Here is a 23,571-nt window from a genome sequence, read left to right as displayed (position 1 = left end):
AGCTGCTGAAGCACATTCAGCAGCAAAATATTTGCATCCGAGTCACGCTGGAGGATGCTCGTACCAGGCCAGTCACACTGGAGGATGCTCGGACCGGCCCCTCCGTCCATGCACGGCTGTCGTAAGCAACCCATGAGATCTTAAACACAGACAGAACAAGAGTTTATGTATCTCCAACTTGAAAAGCCTCTTCTTCAGGATATGACACAAACATAACCACAGTGTGGGAAAGCCCCATGGAAGGTGAAAGATTTTTCTTCCATAGGCTCACACAAATATTTTCCCTTATGCCCCCCCCCCCCTCCCCGTGCTCCACAGAGCCATTTACAACAAGGGATAAAGACCAGCAAAATCACTGTCGGCATTGCACGATCACATTCAAATCCAGTTAACAATGATATTAAACCAGCTGTCTGCAAGTATTTCACTTGTCAACGCTGAACAAGATAAATCCTCACCCAGAACTACCCGGCTCCTAGTTCCCATAGGCACATATGACTGTACATGCCTAGGTAAGTGAGCCTCCAAAATAACATAGTATTACATGAGTCTGCCCAGAGGCACAAACAAAACACCAAATCCACTAGGTCTTCCAGCTTAGCGCTCCCACACTAAGAATTAAGCTAGATATTAAGGTATATATTGGTATTAATTCACTGGAGTCAATGGACTCAACCTGGTGTTACAACAGGATGAGATGACAACCAGATCAGGAAGACCTGGCTTATTTAATAGCTGTCAATTATAAAAGAAGTTAAACCCTAGAGAAGAACGTCAGCTCCTCGCACCAAAGGTGGTTTGATTCCTCATTTCCAATTATTCCCCAGGGAAAATAACCTTATTTTGCAGAATTACTGGGGTCTGTATCAGCTGAACCTGATGTTTTCTCCCTGGGACCTAAAGTCCAGACATACCGAGCATGGAAGAAACTGAGCAGAAAGCAGCTGCAGGCAGCATTCCTCCCTGCCAAAGTCAGCAGCACTTCTCCACTCTTTCCACTGGTTCGCGTATTTAGTGCCAGCTAGCTCACCCAAAAGAAGTAGTAAGATCTTCACATGGTTTGCAGGATGAGCAAGGCTTTTCCTCACATGATGCATGAGCAAGAAGCCCGGCGAGCTCTTTGCTGAGCACTGGAAAGGGTAACGCTGCCACAGCACATGAGATGTCTCCGTCCTTCCCTCTGGAGGCAAAGAGGAGACTTCAGCAAAAACATGCTGAGCATCTTCAGAAACTTGCCCAGCCCAGGACACTCAGCTCCTTTGAGGACTAGGGCTCTGGAAAGTGAAAAATTATATGATGCTGACAAATTGACCTATTCAATGGGGTTTTTTAACTGAGGGCCTCATCCTGCCATTCCCCAACATCTGAGCATCAAGAGTCATTTAACCAGAACTACCAAAACTGGGATGTAAAGATAGATCTGGAGAAGAAACAGGCTGGAGAAAACATACAAGTAGATGACCATTGCATATAAACATATGCACACCCCATAGGGGAAACATCTGGGTCAGCACACCATCACTGCTGGCTTCCTGGCAGCAATTTATTTTGGAGCTGTCAGGAGGCTTGGTGCTTTTCAGAACCTCCTTTCCTAAAATATATGAGCACTGTGTCCATGTACATATATATATATGTATATATGTATGTATACATATACTGTCCTCAACGTTTCACCTCCTAACGAAGTCTCCGCAGTAACTGCCCAGCACTAAGGTTCACAGCAAGGCTTGCTGAAACCACAGGAATAATTCTCCATCACAAACCCCAAAGAACCATAGCTCAGCACATCCAGCCCAGGCTTTCCCACTTCTGGGGAGGGTTTCCTAAGGAAAGGTAAGGCAGGGAGCTGCTGGTCTCCACCGTACCACGGGCAGGAGATGTCCTCATCACCTACCTGCCACACTGGAAGGACTTTCTCTATGTCATTCAAGTTGATGCCGTCACCATCCTCATATTTTCCTTTTCCAAGCCTGTGGCAGGAAGAAAACAAAAACAAAACCAAGTGAAACCTCACTGGAACCAAAGTTAATTTTCTGTTATGGCACATGGGGAAGATTAGTTCTTACTGCAAAGGACCCTCATGAAAACAAAGAGGCTCTCTGAAGTGAGTAAGCTGTGCCTCCAAAAACACTCCCACACAGGCGTAAAGCCATTAATACAAAATTAAATACTTTTCCCAGTCCTCTCCACCTGCACCATCCGCCACAGTGTTCAAATGCTTTTGGTAATAGCAGCAGTGAGAAAACCAAAGGCAGTCCTGAGCAGTAGCGTTGGGTGATTCAATTCCCAGACCAAGCAAAACAGAAAGCACAGCCCACCTGGAAAAAAAAATAGGGACACAAAAATGTAATGAAAAATGTTTCCTTTGGGGCACTGCTCATTTGTTGGTCTCCACGGGAGCTCCTGTTCCCCTGCTGAAAAAGGTGTCAGCGAACAAGCACAAACATACATCTCAGACAGCAAACAGTAATTGATACAAATACAAACATACTATTTGAAATGCAAAAAAATGGGGTGAGAAGCACTGACAGACCAAACACATAACTGGCAGCTGAAGGACTTTCTTGTATCAAGAAAGGAAAAAAAAAAAATCCAAAGATAATTACTAGCTGGATGCAGAGAGCTTGTAATGATACAGAAGAAGAAAAAATGGTCAATAAATATCATCCTTCCGCATTTATAAACAACTGAGGTGATCTATTTTTATTATGCAAGAATGATAATGTGTTTTTTGGTCAATTAGTGACAAGATATTGTTAAATAACATATATTAGACAGAAACTTTGATAGCAGCAGGTCCAGGTAATCAGTGCCTAGAAGTCAGAGAACAACAGATCTTGGTGGAATTACAGCAAATGGGGTAAAAAAATGCAGAAAAATGGAATGTGCTAAAGCACCAGGCTCGAAAACCAGCAAGCTGAATGGAAACAATTTAATTAACACCCTAATTGATTTATGGGAAATCAGAGGTGTTCAACAATTGACTTTCCCTCATAGATGAAATAGTGACTTTGATTTACAAAGGCAAAAATATAGTGTGTGTGTGCGTGTATAATATATATATATATATGAAAAAATATATATTTTTTTATATATATGAGAAAAATCAAGTCAAACATCTGGGGACAAATAATACCAGTTGCAGGTACAGAATGGGCAAGCATATCGTAGGAAAAGGTTATCTGAAAAGGATGGGGACTGTCCCAGGGTGAACACCTGATGCCAGACTGTGGCATAAAGGCAGGGGATGAGGAGGCAGGGATTAGGGGGATGAAGGCAGCTTTCCTCTACAGGCAGCACGGCTGAGCCTGAACTACAGGACCGCAGGCAGCTCTGGCAGTCACGTTTCAAAGAGGTGGTTGAGAAATTTCTTAGAGTACGGGAAAATCTAAAGTGATACGTGGGCTTGGAAGATACCTGGAATGAAGAGAAAATATCAGCTACAAAAGGTTGTTTGAACTGGAAGAGCAAAAGCACAGCAAGAGCTAACGCTGGAAATTAAAGGCAGACAAAATCAGGTCAGAAACAAGGTACAGTTCCCTGGTTTTCCTTAACCACTCCACTTTGATTATTCATCATACCACCAAACTCAGTATCTGCAAATAAAATCAGATGTCTTTCTGGAGGAAAATGCTTCAGCCAAGCAAAAGACACTTGAGGTCAATCAACTGGATGCAACTACACGGCCAACCTTGGGCAAGTGATCAGGAACAAAATGGTCTCTTTGGTACTTAAAGTGTAGAAAACACATTCTGAACAGCATCTTTCCCTTTTTTTCTATTAAATTTTTCATTGCACAGCTAGCATGTTAAAAAACTCCACTCAAGAAAGAGGGAAAATGCCTAGCTTGCAGGTTGAGATTCTTGGAGGTTCAGCAAGCTGAATCGCACTCAGCACAGATTCGGCATGGAGAGCTGATGAATGCACAACAGAGACAACTTTAAAAGTTAAAAAATAAAACCAGTTTTGTCTGTGCTTCCTCTATTCTAGTGCAGGTTATTTATATGACCTGTATTTTGGGAGATGCGCTGCTTGTGCTGATGGCATCTGTTTAACTTTTCTGCATATACAGTCATCCTTATTCCATTTTTACAGCTGTAATATTTAGGAGTGATTAAATATCTCACCTCCATACTGCCTTCTCTACCTGTTTGCACCCTGGGCATTCACAGTACACCAGGAACCGGAGGCAGACCATAAAGCAGACCCTCCCTATATGTAGCAGGTGGCACTGGTAGGATCATCTGGCAAGTGCCATCAACCAGGGAGCACATTATATCTTATTTTACAGAGGGCCCTTCATCCCATTTTTCAAAACCACCTGTAGAAATAGGAGTAAACATGACTAAGGCACTTAGTGACTTAGAAATTTAGCATTGTTCCAAATATTCTGAAAATTGCTGTTTATATACCTGCAGTAAATACTTACAGCACAGAAAATAGCCTTATACAGTTGTGTGAGTCTCTGCCTGTCACTATATGGTACAGGAGCCTCCTGCAGATGTTGAACCTGGGCTGGGATGGGATTGCTAGCCCAGTGTTTCTAAACGAAATACGCCCAGTGAAGCCTATGGCATTGGCCTGTACTCTGTCAAAACCAACTTGTCAACAGAAAAACTTATTCGAGAGGACTCTCATCCCTACATACAACATGGCAATGAGAAGTTACCTGCAATCTTCTCAACCCCATCTTTTAGACCCGTTCTGATTTTTTTTCCTTTCTCTATGGGCAGGAAATGATTAATGAATAGGAAAAAAGGACAAAAATTTGATGGGATAAAATGTGGTTATAGAGTTCTTACTCTATTTTTTCTTTAGCAGAGATTTGCAGTGAGTTGCGTCAGGGATGAGTTGAAGCCTTGTCATAACTTGGGATAACAGGACAGGTAATACTGCCTGCAGCCCTGAATAGCGCTGCCAGTGCGTTAACCACCAGGACTGAACGATAAGGAGAGGAAAAAACATACTATGATTGTTTCTCAATCTGCAGAGAATCTGCAGAGAAATGGTGATGTCCATCTAAGCAACATCGGTGATCCACTTGGTGCCAGTATGCATTTATTTGGCTTGACCAACCAACAACCAAAGAGGAATTCAGCAATACTGTGGAAGCCCCTGGAGGCTGTCACCACCAAAAGGACCTGTTTAATGTTTTCACAGTTTTATGGCTAGCAGATGGGGGATGAACACTTGGATCTACATGGATCACAGTGATGCTCTCTCCTTCCCTGAAGTCTTGCTGGGGAGAACAGCAGAAGCCCTGTCACTTGTGGGAACTGTAACTGGGATCAGCACTAAGCCAGGATCTTTCCTCCAGTATTCAGAGATGTTTAAATCTAGGAGACTTGGATCCAGGAGACTTGGATTCAACGTGGTTTAAAGACTGAACTCTACCAAGCAATGCAAAATACAGTGAGCAGCTCTGCTCCAGCCCAGAACCAGATGATAGAGGAGCCAGATAGACTGATCGTGGCATCCTCAAACCCCGTATGTGGTCCAGCACCTCTTCCCCATGTCCTCCACGTGAGCCATGCCACCAAGCTAGTGTTCCCTCTGCAAGAGAGAAGTTGGAGACCTTGCTGGAGAGCACGGTATTGCACACATGGCACTCACCCTTCACTGTCTATGTGAGGCAGAGGGTGTTTGGAGGTGTTTCGCAACTTTCTGTGAAATTGGGTGAAATCTAGTTTTTCAGGCTGCAAGTCCCACGTCGCACCACTAGGAGAGAAAAACAGGGAAAGACAAAGAAAGAAAGTCCACTACTAATTAAACACCACCGAGCTGAAGAGCAGAAGGCACATCGGAGCCTGCAGACGAGGAAAGCTGGTACTTCTGGAGGCACCGTTCCCTGCCACAGAGCACGTGGATGCGGGCCTCCAACCTTCACACTGCTCCATCACGTTTCTTTTCATTTCTTCCGATTTTTTGGAGATGCTGAGCTCCTATTGCTTGCACTAAACCTCTAGTTTTGATGTATGATGCAGCATGATGCAGCACACACCTTGATAACTATACGTGCTCTCTGTATCAAGGGGGTATCGCAACAGGTAGTGGTCTGGTCCATGCAATGGAGATGTTCTCTCTGGTCCTGCACAACCTGCTCTCTCCAACGGCCTGGAGCAAGCTCCAGGTGGGAACTCAACCCCTGCAGACTCTTGCAGTGCTCCAGGCACAGAGAGAGATATGCATAAAACTGGACAGAAAGCATATTTCACCACTTTCCCTGCATTGAAGCAGCAGCTGAAGAGCTCTTCTCAGCAGCTGTGAAGCCAATGCATGATCGCACCACCAATTAATGGAAGAAAAAAAGTCCTGGAGCAGTAGCTCAGAGCTGCCTCAAGTCTTGCCTGCACAACTCTCAGATGATTACAAGTAATCATATCAGTATCGGTTTCAGATGTTTGGACTGCAAACCCATCCAGCGGCCTCTCCTAAGCACATAGGATGCTTTAAGTAGATTGATTGTGCTTAGTGCCATGGGTTAAATGGGGATGGGAAGGAGGAGGAGCAGAGACGTGAGTACCGGCAGGGTACTCACTGGTGCCTGGGTACCGGCAGGACAGACACGTGGGCAAAGGCTAAGAGAGGGCACAGTCTGTCTCTCTCTTAAAGTGTTTTAAAACCAGCTTACCTGAAGGAGTCAAAGGTGTTGGCAGCCCAGATGTCTGTGCCCAGCATGTCAAGGGAGCTCTCCTTGTTGCCATTCTAGGAGGGAGGGAAAGGCGGTTACTTGCTGGAAGGCATGTGGTGCTATCCGGACCATGGCACAGCCCGGCACAGCCTCTCCTGCCGCCAGCCGTGGAGGTGTCCCGGCTCTGCATGTGGGCTCCTCCACTCCCATGTGAATCCACGCTCACTGCAACGCAGAGTCCCCTCGCCCACTGCAAAAGCGCACCGTGAAGGCAAGCAGTGACACAGTTTCAGCCTTGGGGACACAAAGCTGTGGACAACACGGAGCAGGCAACACATAGGCTCAGCTCTGACTCCAGCCCTGTCCTCCTACCCCACCATCCACAACCTCCAAGACCCACCAAGGTCCAGCGGGCAGGTTGACATCCCAGCCATGAAGGCACTCAGCTTCAGAGTCACAGACCAGTTGAGGTGGGAAGGGACCTCTGAAGCTCATCTGGTCCATCCCTCCTGCTCAAGCAGGGCCACCTACAACCAGGTGCCCAAGACCACATCCAGATGGCTTTTGAATATCTCCAAGGATGGAGATACTCTTCACCAGCAGCTACCAGAGCCTGCTGTCACCAATACGGATGGGGAAAGCTGTCCTGCTTCTTCAAGGAGTCATGGTGGCATGACTTCTCCTTGCTCTAACAACGGGCGGGGGACATCAGAACCCTGCACTGTGCCACCTCTGCCATGCATACCAGCAAATGAGTTTACATGGTCATTCTGGTACATGCCCCACCAACACTAAGGTGATGGTTCCTTCCCCGAGAAGCAAAAGCATCACGGTATAATCAGGTGGGAATTATGAGAAAACTCCAGCAAACTGCAAAGCACCTTGAATTTTCCCATGCAGCTGCTTTTGGCAAAACTGGCGACACAAAGCAAGAGCATCTAAAGCAAAGACTTCACACTTGTCCTTCATGGCCCCTTTACAGTCATCAGCCTACATGTGTCCTCCCTGCAGAAAGAGGGCTGCCCTCTCCACTCTTTACAGGTGAAGTAAAGCAGGTTGGATTTTGCCATTCAAGAAATCAGACTTGACTCAGACTCATATGGGATGGACACGTAAATGCATTACAAATAGGGAATCCCATATTACCAATATTCCCCCAACATTTCTTACACATATTCAAATTATTCATAATCTTGCATATATTCAGATTATTTAAGTATTTCAGCCCAAATCGTCCCACTCTGGTGAAACACGTACTGGAGAAGGTGGCTTCCATATATTCCCCATCCTATAACTTCTGCCATTTTCAAATATTATTAATAATAACCGAGACACTAAAAACTCATAAAAATTTGACCATTTCTTATTGAAGTCCCAGACCTCAATCTGCCCATAAAGTGAGCAATCTTTTCCCAACAAGCAGGACGCGCATCCTTGGTGCACACTACAGATGGTCACATTTCGCAGCCATTCCCAGCACAACAACCAATTTAGACACCAGATACTCCAAACACAGCCACATTGCTCCCTTTTTTGTCTCCTCCAAGGGGTCTATGGATTATGATTTTAACTTCCGGGGATCTGCAGGTCAACATGTCTCTGCACAGAAACAAACTACCAGAAATATATAAAATTCTCATGATCAATTATGGAAGCTGAGCTTTTTATTTTAGGCAAATGTAAGCAAAATTTTCTTCCACCAAGGAGACAAATTAGTTTTCTAAATCCTTAGAAGCATCCCCATGCAGTATAATGAGAATAGACATGTGCAGGTCGTTATAGTTATCATCCAAAGAAAAGATACCTCTTCTTGCAGACAGATCCATTTCTCTTTCCATTTCCTATGGACATGGGATATTTTAAGAACCTGTCAATGAGCCAGCTACAATAGGATTTCCTAAGAGTGAAGTATTAGGGTTCAGGGAGAAAGACTGGGAACATGTAACCAGTTGCAATGAGGCTGAGACAAATCAGCAACAAAGATATTAAATAGCAAAAATTTAAGATAATGTGGGTTCCCAGTGCAACAGGTTGTGTCCTAAAGTTGTTGCCCAAATTCAGCTTGGTACAGGGCTTCTGAAGAGCCCCTTCTTGAGCCCTGAAATAAAGTGTCTAGCAATTACCATCCAATGCTCGGCTTGAAATCTGTTTGGATGTGGAGGGAGAGCCTTGGCACCAACACCTCCTAATCCGTGGCGTAAGCAGAGGCAGCACAAGCTGTCCCACTCAGCTCCCCTGCATCTCCTCGGCGCATCAGCTCATTGGTGCTCTACCGGTGAGCATAGGCAGGTCAGCCCCAGCACTAATCCCAGCAATTAGGGGAAATTGCAGCGATGGTTCAGGTGGTGCAGGAGGTCAGACAGGTGCAAGCTTCTAGGCAGCAGTTGGATGCTCCCACCCAAACCTGGCTGCAACTCCTGGTCCTCCTAGACGATGTCCCCATGACCTCTCAGAGATGCTCCAAGCATTAGCCAGACTCCATAAAGACAGCGCCAGGGCCAAACAATAATGCAACTTGTCATTAAGTCATGAGTCACTATGGTCATTTTGAGATGTCCTTTCGGTCTTCAATGACGTCTTTATAACCAGTTTCTGTCTCGACTCGCAAGGCAGGGAGCATGCTTGCTGCCCAAGTGAACCTGCGCTGCAGAGCGCTTACTAAAATGATCACAGCATGGTACCAAGACTTAATAATAAGACTTTAAAAAAGCCAGTTCTCAAGGCCAGGGACAAAAAAAAAAAATTGCATGTATTTAAGAAAAGAAGTGACTTGCTGTCAGTTCCCTTAGGACTGCAATTATAACTGTAAGCAGTTTTAACTTGAAGCTCCCAATGACTCAACCCCCAGCTTTAGATAATAATTTTCACTGTGAAGGGGTTAGTACTGCTGAAAATTAATTAAGCCACCAGGAATGATGATTGAGAGACACACTGACAAGAACGACATAAATACCCAGAATGATCAGAGATCCGGTAAAGCCGATCCTACACCCAGTATGGTTTAAATGCACGTCCATAACCTCTGTCCTCCAGCCCCTGTGAGCACACATCATCGCCATCCACCGCTGCCCACACAAACAGAGGGATGGACCATGCCACCAGCCATGTGGACTGTTTACCCATGCATGCAGCTTCAGCAAATTCCCCACAAAGTCGGCGTTTGCATGCATGCAGCAGCTTTTCAAAGCCCAGCTCAGCGTCCCACCAGTTCCTCTCGCCGCTCCTCATTACCATCCTCCAGCAAACCACTACAAATACAAAATCATGCTCTTCGTCACACGATTGCAACAGCGTTAGCTCATTGCTGTGCTTAGCATTAATGTAGAACAATGCCAAGTGGTCGGCTGAGTCCATGGTATAAATTCAGGGATTATCCTGTGTCATGTGTTTTACTTCTTAAGCATTTTTCAGTTCTACCTTTGAGAAGATTCCCCCACCTTTCCTCCTTCTCAGCTGCCTACAACCCCTGGCTGCACTTTGGTAGAAAACAAAAAAGATAGCTAGATATAAAAATGTCTGAAAAGGCTCTGATTAAAGGTTTGCTTGTTGAAAACTGCAAGTTTTCATAAGAAAAATATAGACATTTTGAGGAAGACATTATTGTCCCTGCTCAAAGAAAAAGGGATATGTTGAGTCTCGCTCCTCCCAGAAAGGACCATCACTTTCCAGCAACGACACGGTTCTGCAGGTCCTCTCCCACCACAGCATGGCTCAGGAGGACAGCCTATTTCCTCAAGCTCTTCGGGATGGATGAGATGGATGAATGGACCAGAACTTTGGCCACTGGCCCCAAATCTCCCAGAGTCCATCCTCCACTTCTGGCACAACCAACGCTCACGCGCGCAGAAGTAGAGCAACTCCAAGAGGAGAGAGGAGGACAGAGGCTGACTAAAACATGCAGAAGAGGTCCCTGGTCTGAGTTCAAGGAATGGACCTAAAACCAAATCAAAAGCAAATTCTTAATGTCTTTTGCAGGGCAAGAAGGGCAAGAAGGGCAAGAAGTAACTCCCCATCTAGCCCTGCTGACTGCTCCCACGGAAAGCAGCTGGACTCAAGGTCACCATTTAACACCATGTGGTGTCCTCTCATATATCAACTTCTAATGAAGACTTGCCAAAAAATAATTACAGACATCTCTTAATTTCCCAAAATTAAAATACTCCAAGACTTCAAATAAAGAAAAAAAACTAATTTCCTTTGCACTAAACCAGCTGACTAGGGACTTCTTTCCCAATATTAAGGCACTCAGCACACCTCAACAGACTTCTTGAGGCTGAAGAACAGCTACAGCCCTCAGCACCCAGGTCACACATTATGCATGAATTAAGTAGGTCTCTGAGGTGTCCTTCATAATTGACACGCACTCACACCCTACGTGTAGACGCACACACAAAACACGTCGTTAGGAGGATGCCTCCAATAAAGAGCAAGCAAAGGACATGATTTCAGCACATCGCTACCAGGTATACCTTGGTCGATTGCCTGAACTGGCTGCTTCTCCTGCGGCTGCCAGACCTGGATCCAGACTCACGCCTGGAGCCCAACCCTGGCTGGGATCCTGTGCTCCCACTGCTGCTGTGATCCCACTCTTCCTGGAAACAACAAACAGCTCGCTTTAGTCAAGGGCAATGCTGTCCCACACCCGCAAAAACCACCAACCCAGTGAGCCAGGAGAGCTCCAGCTCCCAGACCACACATGTAAGCATCTACAAAACCATGCCCATGCATGGGGCCTTCTTGGAGTCCTTTAACATGTTCTATTTACACATTGCAAAGGGATGACATTGTGGGAGGCTTCAATGAAGATAAGATTTGGCTTTAGTGCTCTAGTCTATGCATGGAGAAAAATAATACTTACCTCCTGTATCTTCATGAGGATTAATTATGCATATTCAGCAATCCCACATCCTCTAAAACTGCTTATATATCCTTAATTCCCCTCCCAAGCCCAAATCAACTTCTCAGTCAGTTTTTCTCTCTGCTCAGCCCACCGTTGGAGTCCAGCTACTCACATACCTGAAAACACTTGGAGTTCACCAGAAGACACATTACACAAATAACTATTTTTGCCTATTAAGGACCTGTCCCCAATGTTCTCCTTTATTCTCCTAACACTTGTTCTGCTGTCAAGCAACCTGCAGGTTTCTTGTTCAGCCAGCAGCCCTCAGGGCAAGATGAGTCATCTGAAAACCAGAATAACTCACCGGACCAGCCCTATCTACCCAAACATCCCAGAGGGTGCTTGGGGAGAGCGGTGGATATTGTCAGGGTAATTGCTCCAAAAGCTTTGCTCAGAGGCTTGGGAAAGACCTTTGAAGTGACCTAAGATGATTAAAAAACCATGAAATCACAGAGTGCAGAATATTCAACTCTTTCAAGTACTCTGAAAATCTGGGAAATACAAAGGGGAGCATGTGTTTCAGGACTGGTGTGAGAGCTGACACTTAAAGAGGGCTTCTCATGTCTCAGACATCCTTGTGGAACTACCCGAGTCTCTGTGGACACTGCCATTGTAACCAAATGTAATCGAAGTGATTAGTTTGTTCTTTTATAACTAAGCAACAGAGAGATAGGACCGGGGTAGACAATGCTTTAATATTGTGTTTGTACACCTATGGCTATGGATATGCTGCTATGCCCAAAGACAATTGGACAAGGAGTAGTACGGTCATGCTGCTATGCTCCCAGTACAGCCCCAGCCCATCTTGACAATGAGTCGAGGGGTAGTTAGAATAATTGGTTTGTGTTAGAATAGGAATAAGGGTGCCAAATCATTGTTAGGAACCATGCACCATGAAGAAGGGAAGCAAGTTACATAAGCAAAGTGATATTGCGCATGCCCATAAGAAGGGGTCAACTAAAGGACACACCTGTACGACCACCAAGGACCACCAGAGACCCCCACGGAAGCCCCTTGGAGTTCAAGGACGCATGCGTAATGACCATGCAAATATGATAATTAGTTCCGGGAAATTTGATGCATATGTATGTAATCGGACAATATAAGCTTTGGTTGATGTAACCTGTGGTATGCACACTAGGTGGAACGAACCCCCGTGCATCCGGTGCCGCAATAAAGAATGCCTGCTCCTTAATACTACATTGGTGTTAAGGAGTTTGATTCCCAATTTCGGTGACAGTTTTGGCGACCCAGATGGGACCCTGCTTCTGAATTTCGATGGATCTGAGGGATCGCAGGACCTCCAGCCGGCACCGAGGGATTCTCGGGGAGAACCTCCGATCCCCAGACCGAAGAATTCTGAGCAAGATCCCCTGGAACAAGGTAATAAGGCATTCTTTCTGAGTATACCGGTAACAAGGGTTGGTTGCCTGCCTGTAAGGCGCAGCAAAAGCTATGCAGGGTTGGGCTAAAAAGGTACCTAAGGTAGCTAATCTCTGCTAGGCAAAAGCCTGTGGAGCTCTGGCTAAAGGGTCAGGGTTAGAGTCCCCAAAAGGGTTCAAGTCCCACTTAAGGGGTTAGAGTCCCCAACTGGCTATTGGTCTTTGAATTTTGGTCTGGATATTGGAACTACAGATTTGTTGTGTGTTCGGATATAGTTTTTATGTTTTTGTGTTGTCATATTGGTCTTTGAATTTTGGTCTGGATTTTGGAACTACGGATTTGTTGTGTGTTCGGATATAGTCTCTATGTTTTTGTGTTGTCGTATTATTTTATAATGGGAAGTCAGCAATCGCTGGAAGGGAGGATCCCGAGAACATCCCCTCTAGGCTGTTGTCCTGGTTTCAGCTGAGACAGAGTTAATTTTCTTCGTAGCGGCTGGTATGGGGCTATGTTTTGGATTTGTGCTGAAGACAGTGTTGATAATACAGAGATGTTTTAGTTGCTGCTGTACTAGTCAAGGACTTTTCAGCTTCCCGTGCTCTGCCAGGTGCAGAAGAAGCTGGGAGGGGACACAGCCAGGATAGTTGATCCAAACTGACCAAAGGGCTATTCCATACCACATGACGTCATGCTCAGTATATAAAGCTGGGGAAGAAGAAGGAAGGGGGGACATTTGGAGTGATGGCGTTTGTCTTCCCAAGTAACCGTTACGCTTGATGGAGCCCTGCTTTCCTGGAGATGGCTGAACACCTGCCTGCCCATGGGAAGTAACGAAGGAATTCCTTGCTTTGCTTTGCTTGTGTGTGCGGCTTTTGCTTTCCCTATTAAACTGTTTTTATCTCAACCCTCAAGTTTTCTTACTTTTGCTCTTCCGATTCTCTCCCCCATCCCACCGAGGGGGAGTGAGCGAGCGGCTGCGTGGTGCTTAGCTGCCGGCTGGGGCTAAACCACGACAGTCCTTTTTGGCGCCCAACGTGGGGCTCGAGGGTTTGAGATAATGACAGATTTGATTGGAATGTGCCAGATAGAATTTATAGCTGTTATTGCTGTTTAGCTATTAATCAGCAGGCTTCTGTGCTTGCCATAGGCTTGCTTGCCTTACTGTATGTTAGAGCCTAGGGCTCGTTAGTGGCTGCTTTTTGCTTTCACTGCTTGCCGTGCTGCTGTACTGCTGATCGTCTTACTGTGCTGTGCCTGGGAACACTTTGATAACAGCAATGGCCTTGCGTCTGGGCTGGCAGATGGCCAGGGCATTGCTGCTGTTTCTGTGCTGCTGTACTGGACAGGCTGGAACTCCAGTGTGAACTCGAGTCGAAGGGACTGTGACCTGTGGATGAATCCACGTGGGAGCAGGACACCCCAAAGCGTCTGTGCCCATGGATAAGTCCACGCTGGATAAGGTGCGCCTCGAAGCATCTGTGGCTGTGGATAAAGTCCATGCTGCAGCAGGTATACCTCGAAGCATCTGTGGCTGTGGATGAAGTCCATGCTGCAGCAGGTACACCTTGAAGCATCAGTGGCTGTGCATGAGGCCATGTTGGAGCAAGTTTACTTCTGAAGGTACTGCATTCTGTGGATAAGTCCAAGCTGGAGCAGGGGCAAGGGGAGGACTTCATTGCAATGTTAAACCTGATGGTCTGTCCAAAGGGACCAGGGGTGGAGATTGTAACGGAAATACCTTTAAATTGTTGTATCCCGGGATTTGAGTTGCATGTTGTGGGAATTACTATAGCAGGAACCCCTTGTTGCTAGCCAGGCTAGGAGCAAGGGGAGGAGTTTATTGCAATGTTAAACCCTATATCCTGGCCCAAAAGGACCAGGGGTGGACATTGTAATAGAAATACCTTTAAATTGTTGTAACCCATGATTTGAGTTGCATGTTATAGGAATTACTACAGCCGGAACCACCTGAACAAATGGAGGAGAAGCCTTACAAGAAGCAGTGCAAGTGCAGCAGTGACCTGACCTGAGCTGGTTTTGGTGCCCAATAACCCCAAGAAACACACCACCTCTCCTGTCCTGAGTAACAACCATAAGAGATGAAGCCCAAAGTCATGGACTAAATGAACTCAGTGGACATTTTGTGGACATTTATGGTCATTTTATCAAATATTTTGTAGGGGTGGTCCATAGACTAAGGGAATGATATGTGTGTATTATATCAAAGGATGGGAAGGGTGATGGTGGGTAATGAGAATGTATTGGATAGTGTGAGACCTGAGCATGACGTAAATGGTATGGAATAAGGGGTGGATACTGTCCTGGTTTCAGCTGAGACAGAGTTAATTTTCTTCGTAGCGGCTGGTATGGGGCTATGTTTTGGATTTGTGCTGAAGACAGTGTTGATAATACAGAGATGTTTTAGTTGCTGCTGTACTAGTCAAGGACTTTTCAGCTTCCCGTGCTCTGCCAGGTGCAGAAGAAGCTGGGAGGGGACACAGCCAGGATAGTTGATCCAAACTGACCAAAGGGCTATTCCATACCACATGACGTCATGCTCAGTATATAAAGCTGGGGAAGAAGAAGGAAGGGGGGACATTTGGAGTGATGGCGTTTGTCTTCCCAAGTAACCGTTACGCTTGATGGAGCCCTGCTTTCCTGGAGATGGCTGAACACCTGCCTGCCCATGGGAAGTAACGAAGGAATTCCTTGCTTTGCTTTGCTTGTGTGTGCGGCTTTTGCTTTCCCTATTAAACTGTTTTTATCTCAACCCTCAAGTTTTCTTACTTTTGCTCTTCCGATTCTCTCCCCCATCCCACCGAGGGGGAGTGAGCGAGCGGCTGCGTGGTGCTTAGCTGCCGGCTGGGGCTAAACCACGACAGCTGTATATTAAGGCATTGGAAAAATCTAGGAGGAGATCCACTAACTCGGAAACAATTGATTGAATATTGTAATCGTTGGTGGCCATTGTATACTTTGGATAGTGGGGAAAAATGGCCAAAGAACAGTACATTGAGGTATAATACCATCTTGCAATTAATGCTGTTTTGTAGGCGGAAGGGTAAATGGGATGAAGTGTCCTATGTTGATTTGTTCTTTACATTGCGGAATCATCTGGCGTGGCAGAAGCAGTGTGGAGTAATTCTGCAGGATCCTATGATATTAGCTTCAGAGAAACAAGGAGGAGGAAGGATTTTAAAGCGGTGGTGCTTGGCTTGTAGTACTGGGAAAAGGTGTTTGAAATGTGGAAAGGAGGAGGATGATTTAGAATTAATGGTGGCCCCCAGACAGAGGTTTGGGGACTATCAAGGTGGAAATAATAATGAGGAATAGGTTGTGGCACCAGCTGGAGGGGGCCAGGCAGAAGGAGGACAAGCCCAGGGAAATCATTTTAGTCCTATTGCAGGAAGAACTAGAGCACGTCAAGGAGAGGTTGGGGAAGTTTTTCAAGCACCTTTCCGACAGGCAGTAGGGAATGATGGACCAGTAATAGCGAAGGTTCCATTTTCTATAACCGATTTAAGATCTTGGAAGGAGACAGCAGGTATCTATCGGGAAGATCCGGAAAAAGTAGCTAAGGTATTTGAAATTATAATCAGAACTCAGGATCCTGATTGGAATTATTTGCAGGTGATAATGGACACTTTGTTAGATAGCATAGAGAAAAGAATGGTGCTCAACGCTGCTCAAAAGCAGGTAGAAGGGGCACATGCAAATGGGGATTTGCAAGGGACAATAGATCAAAATTTCCCTACTACAGACCCGGAATGGGATCCTAATCAGCCAGGACCCCAAGGGCTGTTGACAAGATATCAAAGATGGATTTATTTGGTGTTAGACATGCTATGCCAAAAGCAATCCATTGGTCTAAGCTATATGAAATTAAACAGGAACCTAATGAATCCCCATCTGTGTTTATAGAAAGATTAAAGGTAACTGCCAGAAAATATACTAATTTGGATCCAGAGAAGCCGGAGGAAGCGGTGCAATTGGCTGGTGTCTTTATGGGGCAATCAGCCCCGGACATCAGAAGGAAACTCCAGAAATTAGAAGGGCTGGACTCCAGAGATTTAGGGAAAAAGTTAGAAGTAGCTTGGACAGTATTTAATAATAGGGAAAAAGAAAAGGAGTCGCGACAGGCACAAAGGGAAAATCTGAGGGAGGGGAAGTTGATTGTGGCTTTAATAGGAGTAGTTGGGAGAGGAAGAGGAGCAGGGAAAATAGGAATAGGTAGGGGAAGAGGAGGACCATCAGGAGGAGCAGCACCTCCGTTTAGACCTCCCTGGCTGGCAGAAGATCAGTGTGCTGTCTGTAAGGAGAGGGGACATTGGAAAAAGGAATGTCCCAAAGTGAGGGAATTGGATCCTTCGCTACAGGCAATTAAGTTGATGACTCTGAATGATGAGGACTGAAGGAGACCGGGGGAGTCAACCCTAGCTGAACGCCTGGTTACGTTAAAGCTGGGGAATGATGAAGTAGAATTTTTAGTTTATATAGGGGCAACATATTCGGTATTAAATATATGCAAAGGGGGATTTAGTCACAAAACTATAAGTGTTGTTGGGGCGACAGGGTGGAAGGAAAATCGGCCATTTTTACAACCTTTGAAATTCAAATTAGGAAAGCCATGGGTGACATCAATTTTTGTATATGCCAGAATGTCCATCACCTTTGTTAGGAAGAGATATATTGAGTACATTGAATGCACAAAATAATTTTTAAAAATGTGGAGACACAGCTGTTAATACCTGAGTCAAAAGCCGTGGAGGCAAAGATTTTTATGTTACAGGATACACCAGGGACGGAGGAAATTCCTGCAGAAGTGGAGGATGCAGTAACACCCTTGGTATGGGCTAGTGGAATACCAGGTCGGTCTAAATTGGCGGAACCAGTAAAAGTTGTTCTAAAATCTGGAAGTAAACCGGTAAGACAAAAACAGTATCCTATTAAGTGGGAAGCTAGAAAGGGGTTGGAAGAATTAATAATGAAATTTTTGAATTATGGATTATTGATAGAGTGTGAATCAGAATATAACACCCTGATATTGCCAGTGAAAAAAGCAGAATGGCAAGGAATATAGGTTAGTTCAAGATTTAAGAGCCGTGAATCAGATTGTTCAAGACATTTACCCAGTAGTAGCTAACCCATATACCTTGCTGACATCCTTAAAAGAAAAACAGAAGTGGTTTACTGTACTTGATCTCAAGGATGCTTTCTTCTGCATACCTCTAGACAAAGATAGCCAGGTAATATTTGCCTTTGAATGGGAAAGCCCCACCACTGGACTCAAGACACAACTCACCTGGACGGTGCTACCTCAAGGGTTCAAAAATAGTCCTACAATATTTGGTAATCAGTTGGCAAAGGAATTGGAAGTGTGGAAAAAAGAAAATTCAGAAGGAATAATATTGCAGTATGTAGATGACATCTTGATAGCAGCAGAGACTCAGGAAGACTGTTTACAAGTGACCATCAGCTTGTTGAATTTTTTGGGACAAGCAGGATACCGAGTATCAAAAAGCAAGGCCCAGATTGGGAAAGAGACTGTGATATATTTAGGCTTTGAAATTTCACAAGGACAAAGAAGATTGGGAGCAGGCAGAAAGGAAGCAATTTGTCAAATTGCAGAACCCAGAACAATACGGGAATTGCGGACATTTTTGGGTATGGTCGGGTGGTGGTCGATTGTGGATCCTCAATTATGGACTGTTAGTAAAACCTCTTTATGAAGCTTTGAAAGGATCCCAGGAGAATCACCTGTTGTGGACACCTGAGTGTCGGACAGCTTTTAAAAATCTGAAGAAGGCTCTGATGTCTGCACCTGCGTTAGGACTCCCAGATTTAGCAAAGCCTTTTGAATTGTTTGTACATGAGCGATAACATCTTGCTTTGGGTGTGTTGACTCAAAAATTAGGAACTTGGAAACAGGCCGTTGGGTATTTTTCTAAGCAATTGGATAATGTCAGCAAGGGTTGGCCTGGATGCTTGCGAGCTGTGGCAGCAACTGTACTCTTAATCCAAGAAGCAAGGAAATTAACCATGGGGCAGAAAATTACGGTTTATGTCCCACATATGGTAATTTCTGTCTTGAAGCAAAAAGGGGGGCAATGGCTGTCCCCGAGCCGCATGCTCAAATACCAGGTCACTCTCTTGGAACAGGACGATGTGGAACTTAAAACTACAGCAGCAGTGAACCCAGCAATGTTTTTGAGCTCGGAAATGGGTGAGTCTTTACACCATGATTGTTTGCAAACTATTGAACAGGTATATTCTAGCAGACAGGACCTGAAGGACGAACCATTGCCTAATCCTGATTTGGAGCTGTTTACAGATGGAAGCAGCTTTGTCCGAGATGGAAAATGAATGGCGGGGTATGCAGTGGTCACCACCACCCGGGTGATGAAAGCTGAAGCTCTCCCTGTGAATACACCAGCACAGAAAGCAGATTCACACACATGGAGCTATCTGGAAGGAAAGAGGACTGTTGTCAGCTCAAGGATTGCCCATTAAATACAAGGAAGAAATTCTTCAACTCCTCCAGGACATCCAGCAGCCCAAGGAAGTAGTGGTAATGCATTGTAAAGCACATCAATTTGGACAAACCGTGGTAAATGTGGGCAACCGATTGGCTGATAAAACTGCTAGAGAGGCAGCCGAGCAAAGCATCCTTGCCCTGGTACCAGTAAAACAGGTAAAACTTCCAACCCCGAAACCAAATTATGGTAAGTTGGATAGATTATTGGCAGAACAGTTGAGAGCAGTAGAAAATGAGGATGGATGGTGGGTAACACCCACCCGGCAAGTCATAGTTACCCCACAAATAATGATAAAAATAGCAGAGGAAAAACAGAGAGAAACACATTGGGGAATTGAAGCGATGATTGTGGATTTACAGAAATCAATTATCTGTGTGGGAATGACAGGGATAGTGAAATCAATAATAGCGAAATGCCACATTTGTTTGAAAAATAATCCTCTGAATCGGAAGAGACCACCCCTTGGTGTTCTTAAGCAGGGAAATTCCCCTGGGGACTACTGGCAGATTGATTTTTCTGAGTTACCAAAACAAAATGGTTACAGATATTTGTTAGTATTGATTGATACCTTTTCTGGTTGGCCGGAAGCTTTCCCTTGCCATACCAACAAGGCTAGAGAAGTAGTTAAAGTATTGTTAAAGGAAATAATTCCAAGGTTTGGGGTACCGATAGGAATGTCCTCTGATAGAGGACCACATTTTGTAGCAGATGTAGTACAACAGTTGAGTAAATTTTGGGGTATTAAATGGGATCTACATACCCCATGGAGACCGCAGTCTAGCGGAAAAATAGAAAGGATGAATCAAACTTTAAAAAGACAAATTAGCAAATTATGTCAAGAGGTATCCTTAAAGTGGCCACAAGCATTGTCATTGGCCCTTTTAACGATCCAAATCCAACCAAGATCTAAAGATGGGATCAGCCCATATGAAATATTGTATGGGAAACCCTATCAGATACCATGGATTCCAGGAGAAATTAGAGGGATTGGGGAAACAAATTTAAAGATGTATCTGATTTCTTTAGGTAAAACACTTACCAAGCTCTGGCGACATATTGTATTGAATGGACCACTCACTCTGGACACCCCTGTGCACCGGTATCAACCAGGAGATTTTGTGTATGTAAAGACATGGAGTTCTGAACCATTGCAAGAGAAGTGGAAAGGACCTCACCAGGTGTTGCTGACAACCTGTTTCAGTTGAGACTGAAATTTAAGAGAAATGTGTGAGGTTTGTTTGGTGTTTGTATTGATGTTGTGGTTGTGTAAATGCCCCGATACTGTACATGGAAATGTTGTTTTACAGTTAATCCAATCCTTTGGGAAAATGCAGAATACCAGTCAAATTACGGCCTGTCTACCCCTGCCAAAGTCAGCAGAAGATCCAATAGAATGGGGAATTTTGACATTCGATTTAACCAGAGCTTTTGAGAAAATGGCAGAACAAGAAGAAGAAAATTTTACTAGTTGTTGGAATAATACTTATTGGAATTAAATTTTGGTACCCGAATGGAAGGTTGAGGAAAAGATGAAAGTAATACCAGAAGGAAGACAAGCATGCAGGAAATTAGAAGGAACCTTCCTAATAGGACACAAAGGAATAGGATGGTGTAAATATTCTGAAAAAATAATGAAAACAAAAAGGCAAAATAGAACAATAACTGAGAAAATTTGTGAGGAAGTAAGAAATTATTTACCCTGGGGTTTTTATCTAGGTTCCATTTGGAAAACTGTAAACCACGGAGCCTATCAATACTTTAATACTACACCCATGGTGTATTGAATGGGAAAGTAAAGTCACTAAAGTGCAACAAGAAGTTAAATGGAAAAATTTCCCTAATGTAACGCATGTTAGGTTAAAAGCAGAGGAAACCCCATTGTGGAATTGTACTAAAGTGTACAATTGTGATTCCACAGATGATGAAGTCCAAAGAATAGGGCCAGTCGCTAGGGCATTGAGATTAGGATGCCTGTGCAGAAATTATTCTACCAACATTAATGATACTCGGACAGGAGTAGTTGAAAAAGGGGAAACAGTATATTGCGATCAAAAAATTCTGCCAGCTATGGGACACACAGTCTGGGTTTTTAGTGATGGAAATTGGACTACTCATCTATCGTTAGATGGGCCTCGCAAACAAATAACATTGGGAATATTAACCCTTTGTCCTTTATGGAGAAAGAGACCTTTAATGCCTGAAGAGATGAGGAAACAAAGAAGTGATCCGGACCCTTGGAGGGAACCGTCAACTGGAACAAAGGTAGGATGGGTGTTGGAATCAATCTTTCTACCTCAGGTAGCCTCAGCAAGAAACAGATTTTGGCTGTATAATCTGACAGGCCAAGTTCAGGCATTAGCTAGTGCTGCACAAAAGGGATTTAAAGATGTGAATATCCAATTACAGGCTACATCTAGAATGACTTTGCAGAATAGGATGGCACTGGACATGCTGTAATTACATGGAGTTTGTGGCTATCTACAAAGTAGAGATCAAGATTGCTGTGTGCACATCCCAAATGTTACAGCTGCTTTGAATGAACAAATAGATGCTATGAAGAGGGTGGCACAGCAGACTCAAGGTTTAAGGAGTGAAATGCAAACAAATTGGTTAGGCCAAATTTTGGGACATTTTGGATTTTCTCTTAAAGGATGGATAACTGAGTTGTTACAGACAATAATCATTTTGATTACAGTTGTTTTGATGATTTGTTTGGTTTATCAATGTTTAAAGAAAATGTTAACACTGACAATGTCTAGGAATTCTGTAGCAATTTTAATATCAGTAATGAAGCATCATACACCAATGCTGGGAGAGAAGCCACCTGCTTATGTTGAGATATGAAAGATTAAGAGTGGAAGTATTGAAAAGATGATTATTTCAAAACTTCCAAAGAGGGAAATGTAACCAAATGTAATCGAAGTGATTAGTTTGTTCTTTTATAACTAAGCAACAGAGAGATAGGACCGGGGTAGACAATGCTTTAATATTGTGTTTGTACACCTATGGCTATGGATATGCTGCTATGCCCAAAGACAATTGGACAAGGAGTAGTATGGACATGCTGCTATGCTCCCAGTACAGCCCCAGCCCATCTTGACAATGAGTCGAGGGGTAGTTAGAATAATTGGTTTGTGTTAGAATAGGAATAAGGGTGCCAAATCATTGTTAGGAACCATGCACCATGAAGAAGGGAAGCAAGTTACATAAGCAAGGTGGGATTGCGCATGCCCATAAGAAGGGGTCAACTAAAGGACACACCTGTACGACCACCAAGGACCACCAGAGACCCCCACGGAAGCCCCTTGGAGTTCAAGGACGCATGCGTAATGACCATGCAAATATGATAATTAGTTCCGGGAAATTTGATGCATATGTATGTAATCGGACAATATAAGCTTTGGTTGATGTAACCTGCGGTATGCACGCTAGGTGGAACGAACCCCCGTGCATCCGGTGCCGCAATAAAGAATGCCTGCTTCTTAATACTACATTGGTGTTAAGGAGTTTGATTCCCAGTTTCGGTGACACCATGGGCTAAGACAAGGGCAGAGCCACCTTGGCTTTCAAGATCCAAAAGGTCTCACCAGTAGAGCAAGGCGTGAACTCCTCCTTGCACACGATAGCCAAGTCCAGGTCACTAATTTGGGGGCACAGACCAGGTCCCAGCTCCACCACCGCCACCTGGGTTGGATGGGGCAGGGAGACAGCTGCACAGCAGACCCTAAGCTACCTAAGGTGATGCTACGCAGTGGTCCAGCATGGACCTTAGCACATGTGAAACATGTAAGTATTTACCCAATGCGAGGGACTGGAAGCAAAATGCATCGGTTTCTGCATTACTCCAGCTGCACATTCTCCATCCTCAAACCTAGCAAGTCTCAAGCAAGCTCAAACATACTGTGGTTGCTATAGCCTAAAATCAGTACTGACTTCAAAAGAGGAGGTCAACTGGTTTTCAAGTTGTATATAGATGCAATTTGAGAGGTTGTGGTTATTCCCACGAGATGTTACACTAACAGCAGAAAGCACCTTCTTCCCTCCTCACCACACTGCAACCTGAATCTCCCAATGGCTGAGAAATACCAAGTGACACAAAGTTAAAGGAGTTGTTAAATTGG

The 23,571-nt window shown here is 44.6% G+C and overlaps 1 protein-coding gene across 4 annotated transcripts in view; it reads right to left on the bottom strand.

Annotated features, from left to right (window-relative positions):
• Window positions 1–23,571, bottom strand: part of CTIF (cap binding complex dependent translation initiation factor) — a 156,270-nt gene that overhangs the window by 89,533 nt on the left and 43,166 nt on the right. For 2 of the 4 annotated variants that reach the window (XM_075488871.1, XM_075488872.1), the window contains exons 4-7: window positions 11,101–11,223; window positions 6,632–6,705; window positions 5,614–5,718; window positions 1,895–1,970 (exon numbers count right to left, since the gene is read on the bottom strand). In XM_075488871.1, coding sequence (XP_075344986.1) covers window positions 1,895–1,970; window positions 5,614–5,718; window positions 6,632–6,705; window positions 11,101–11,223 — 378 coding nt within the window. The remainder of the gene's footprint in view (window positions 1–1,894; window positions 1,971–5,613; window positions 5,719–6,631; window positions 6,706–11,100; window positions 11,224–23,571) is intronic. The other 2 variants (XM_075488873.1, XM_075488874.1) reach the window with 1 other exon arrangement.

This window comes from Mycteria americana (assembly GCF_035582795.1).
Source record: "Mycteria americana isolate JAX WOST 10 ecotype Jacksonville Zoo and Gardens chromosome Z unlocalized genomic scaffold, USCA_MyAme_1.0 Scaffold_18, whole genome shotgun sequence".
Classification (NCBI taxonomy): domain Eukaryota; kingdom Metazoa; phylum Chordata; class Aves; order Ciconiiformes; family Ciconiidae; genus Mycteria; species Mycteria americana.
The sequence above is the reverse complement of the archived record's forward strand: the minus strand, read 5'-3'. Positions and strand labels throughout refer to the sequence as shown.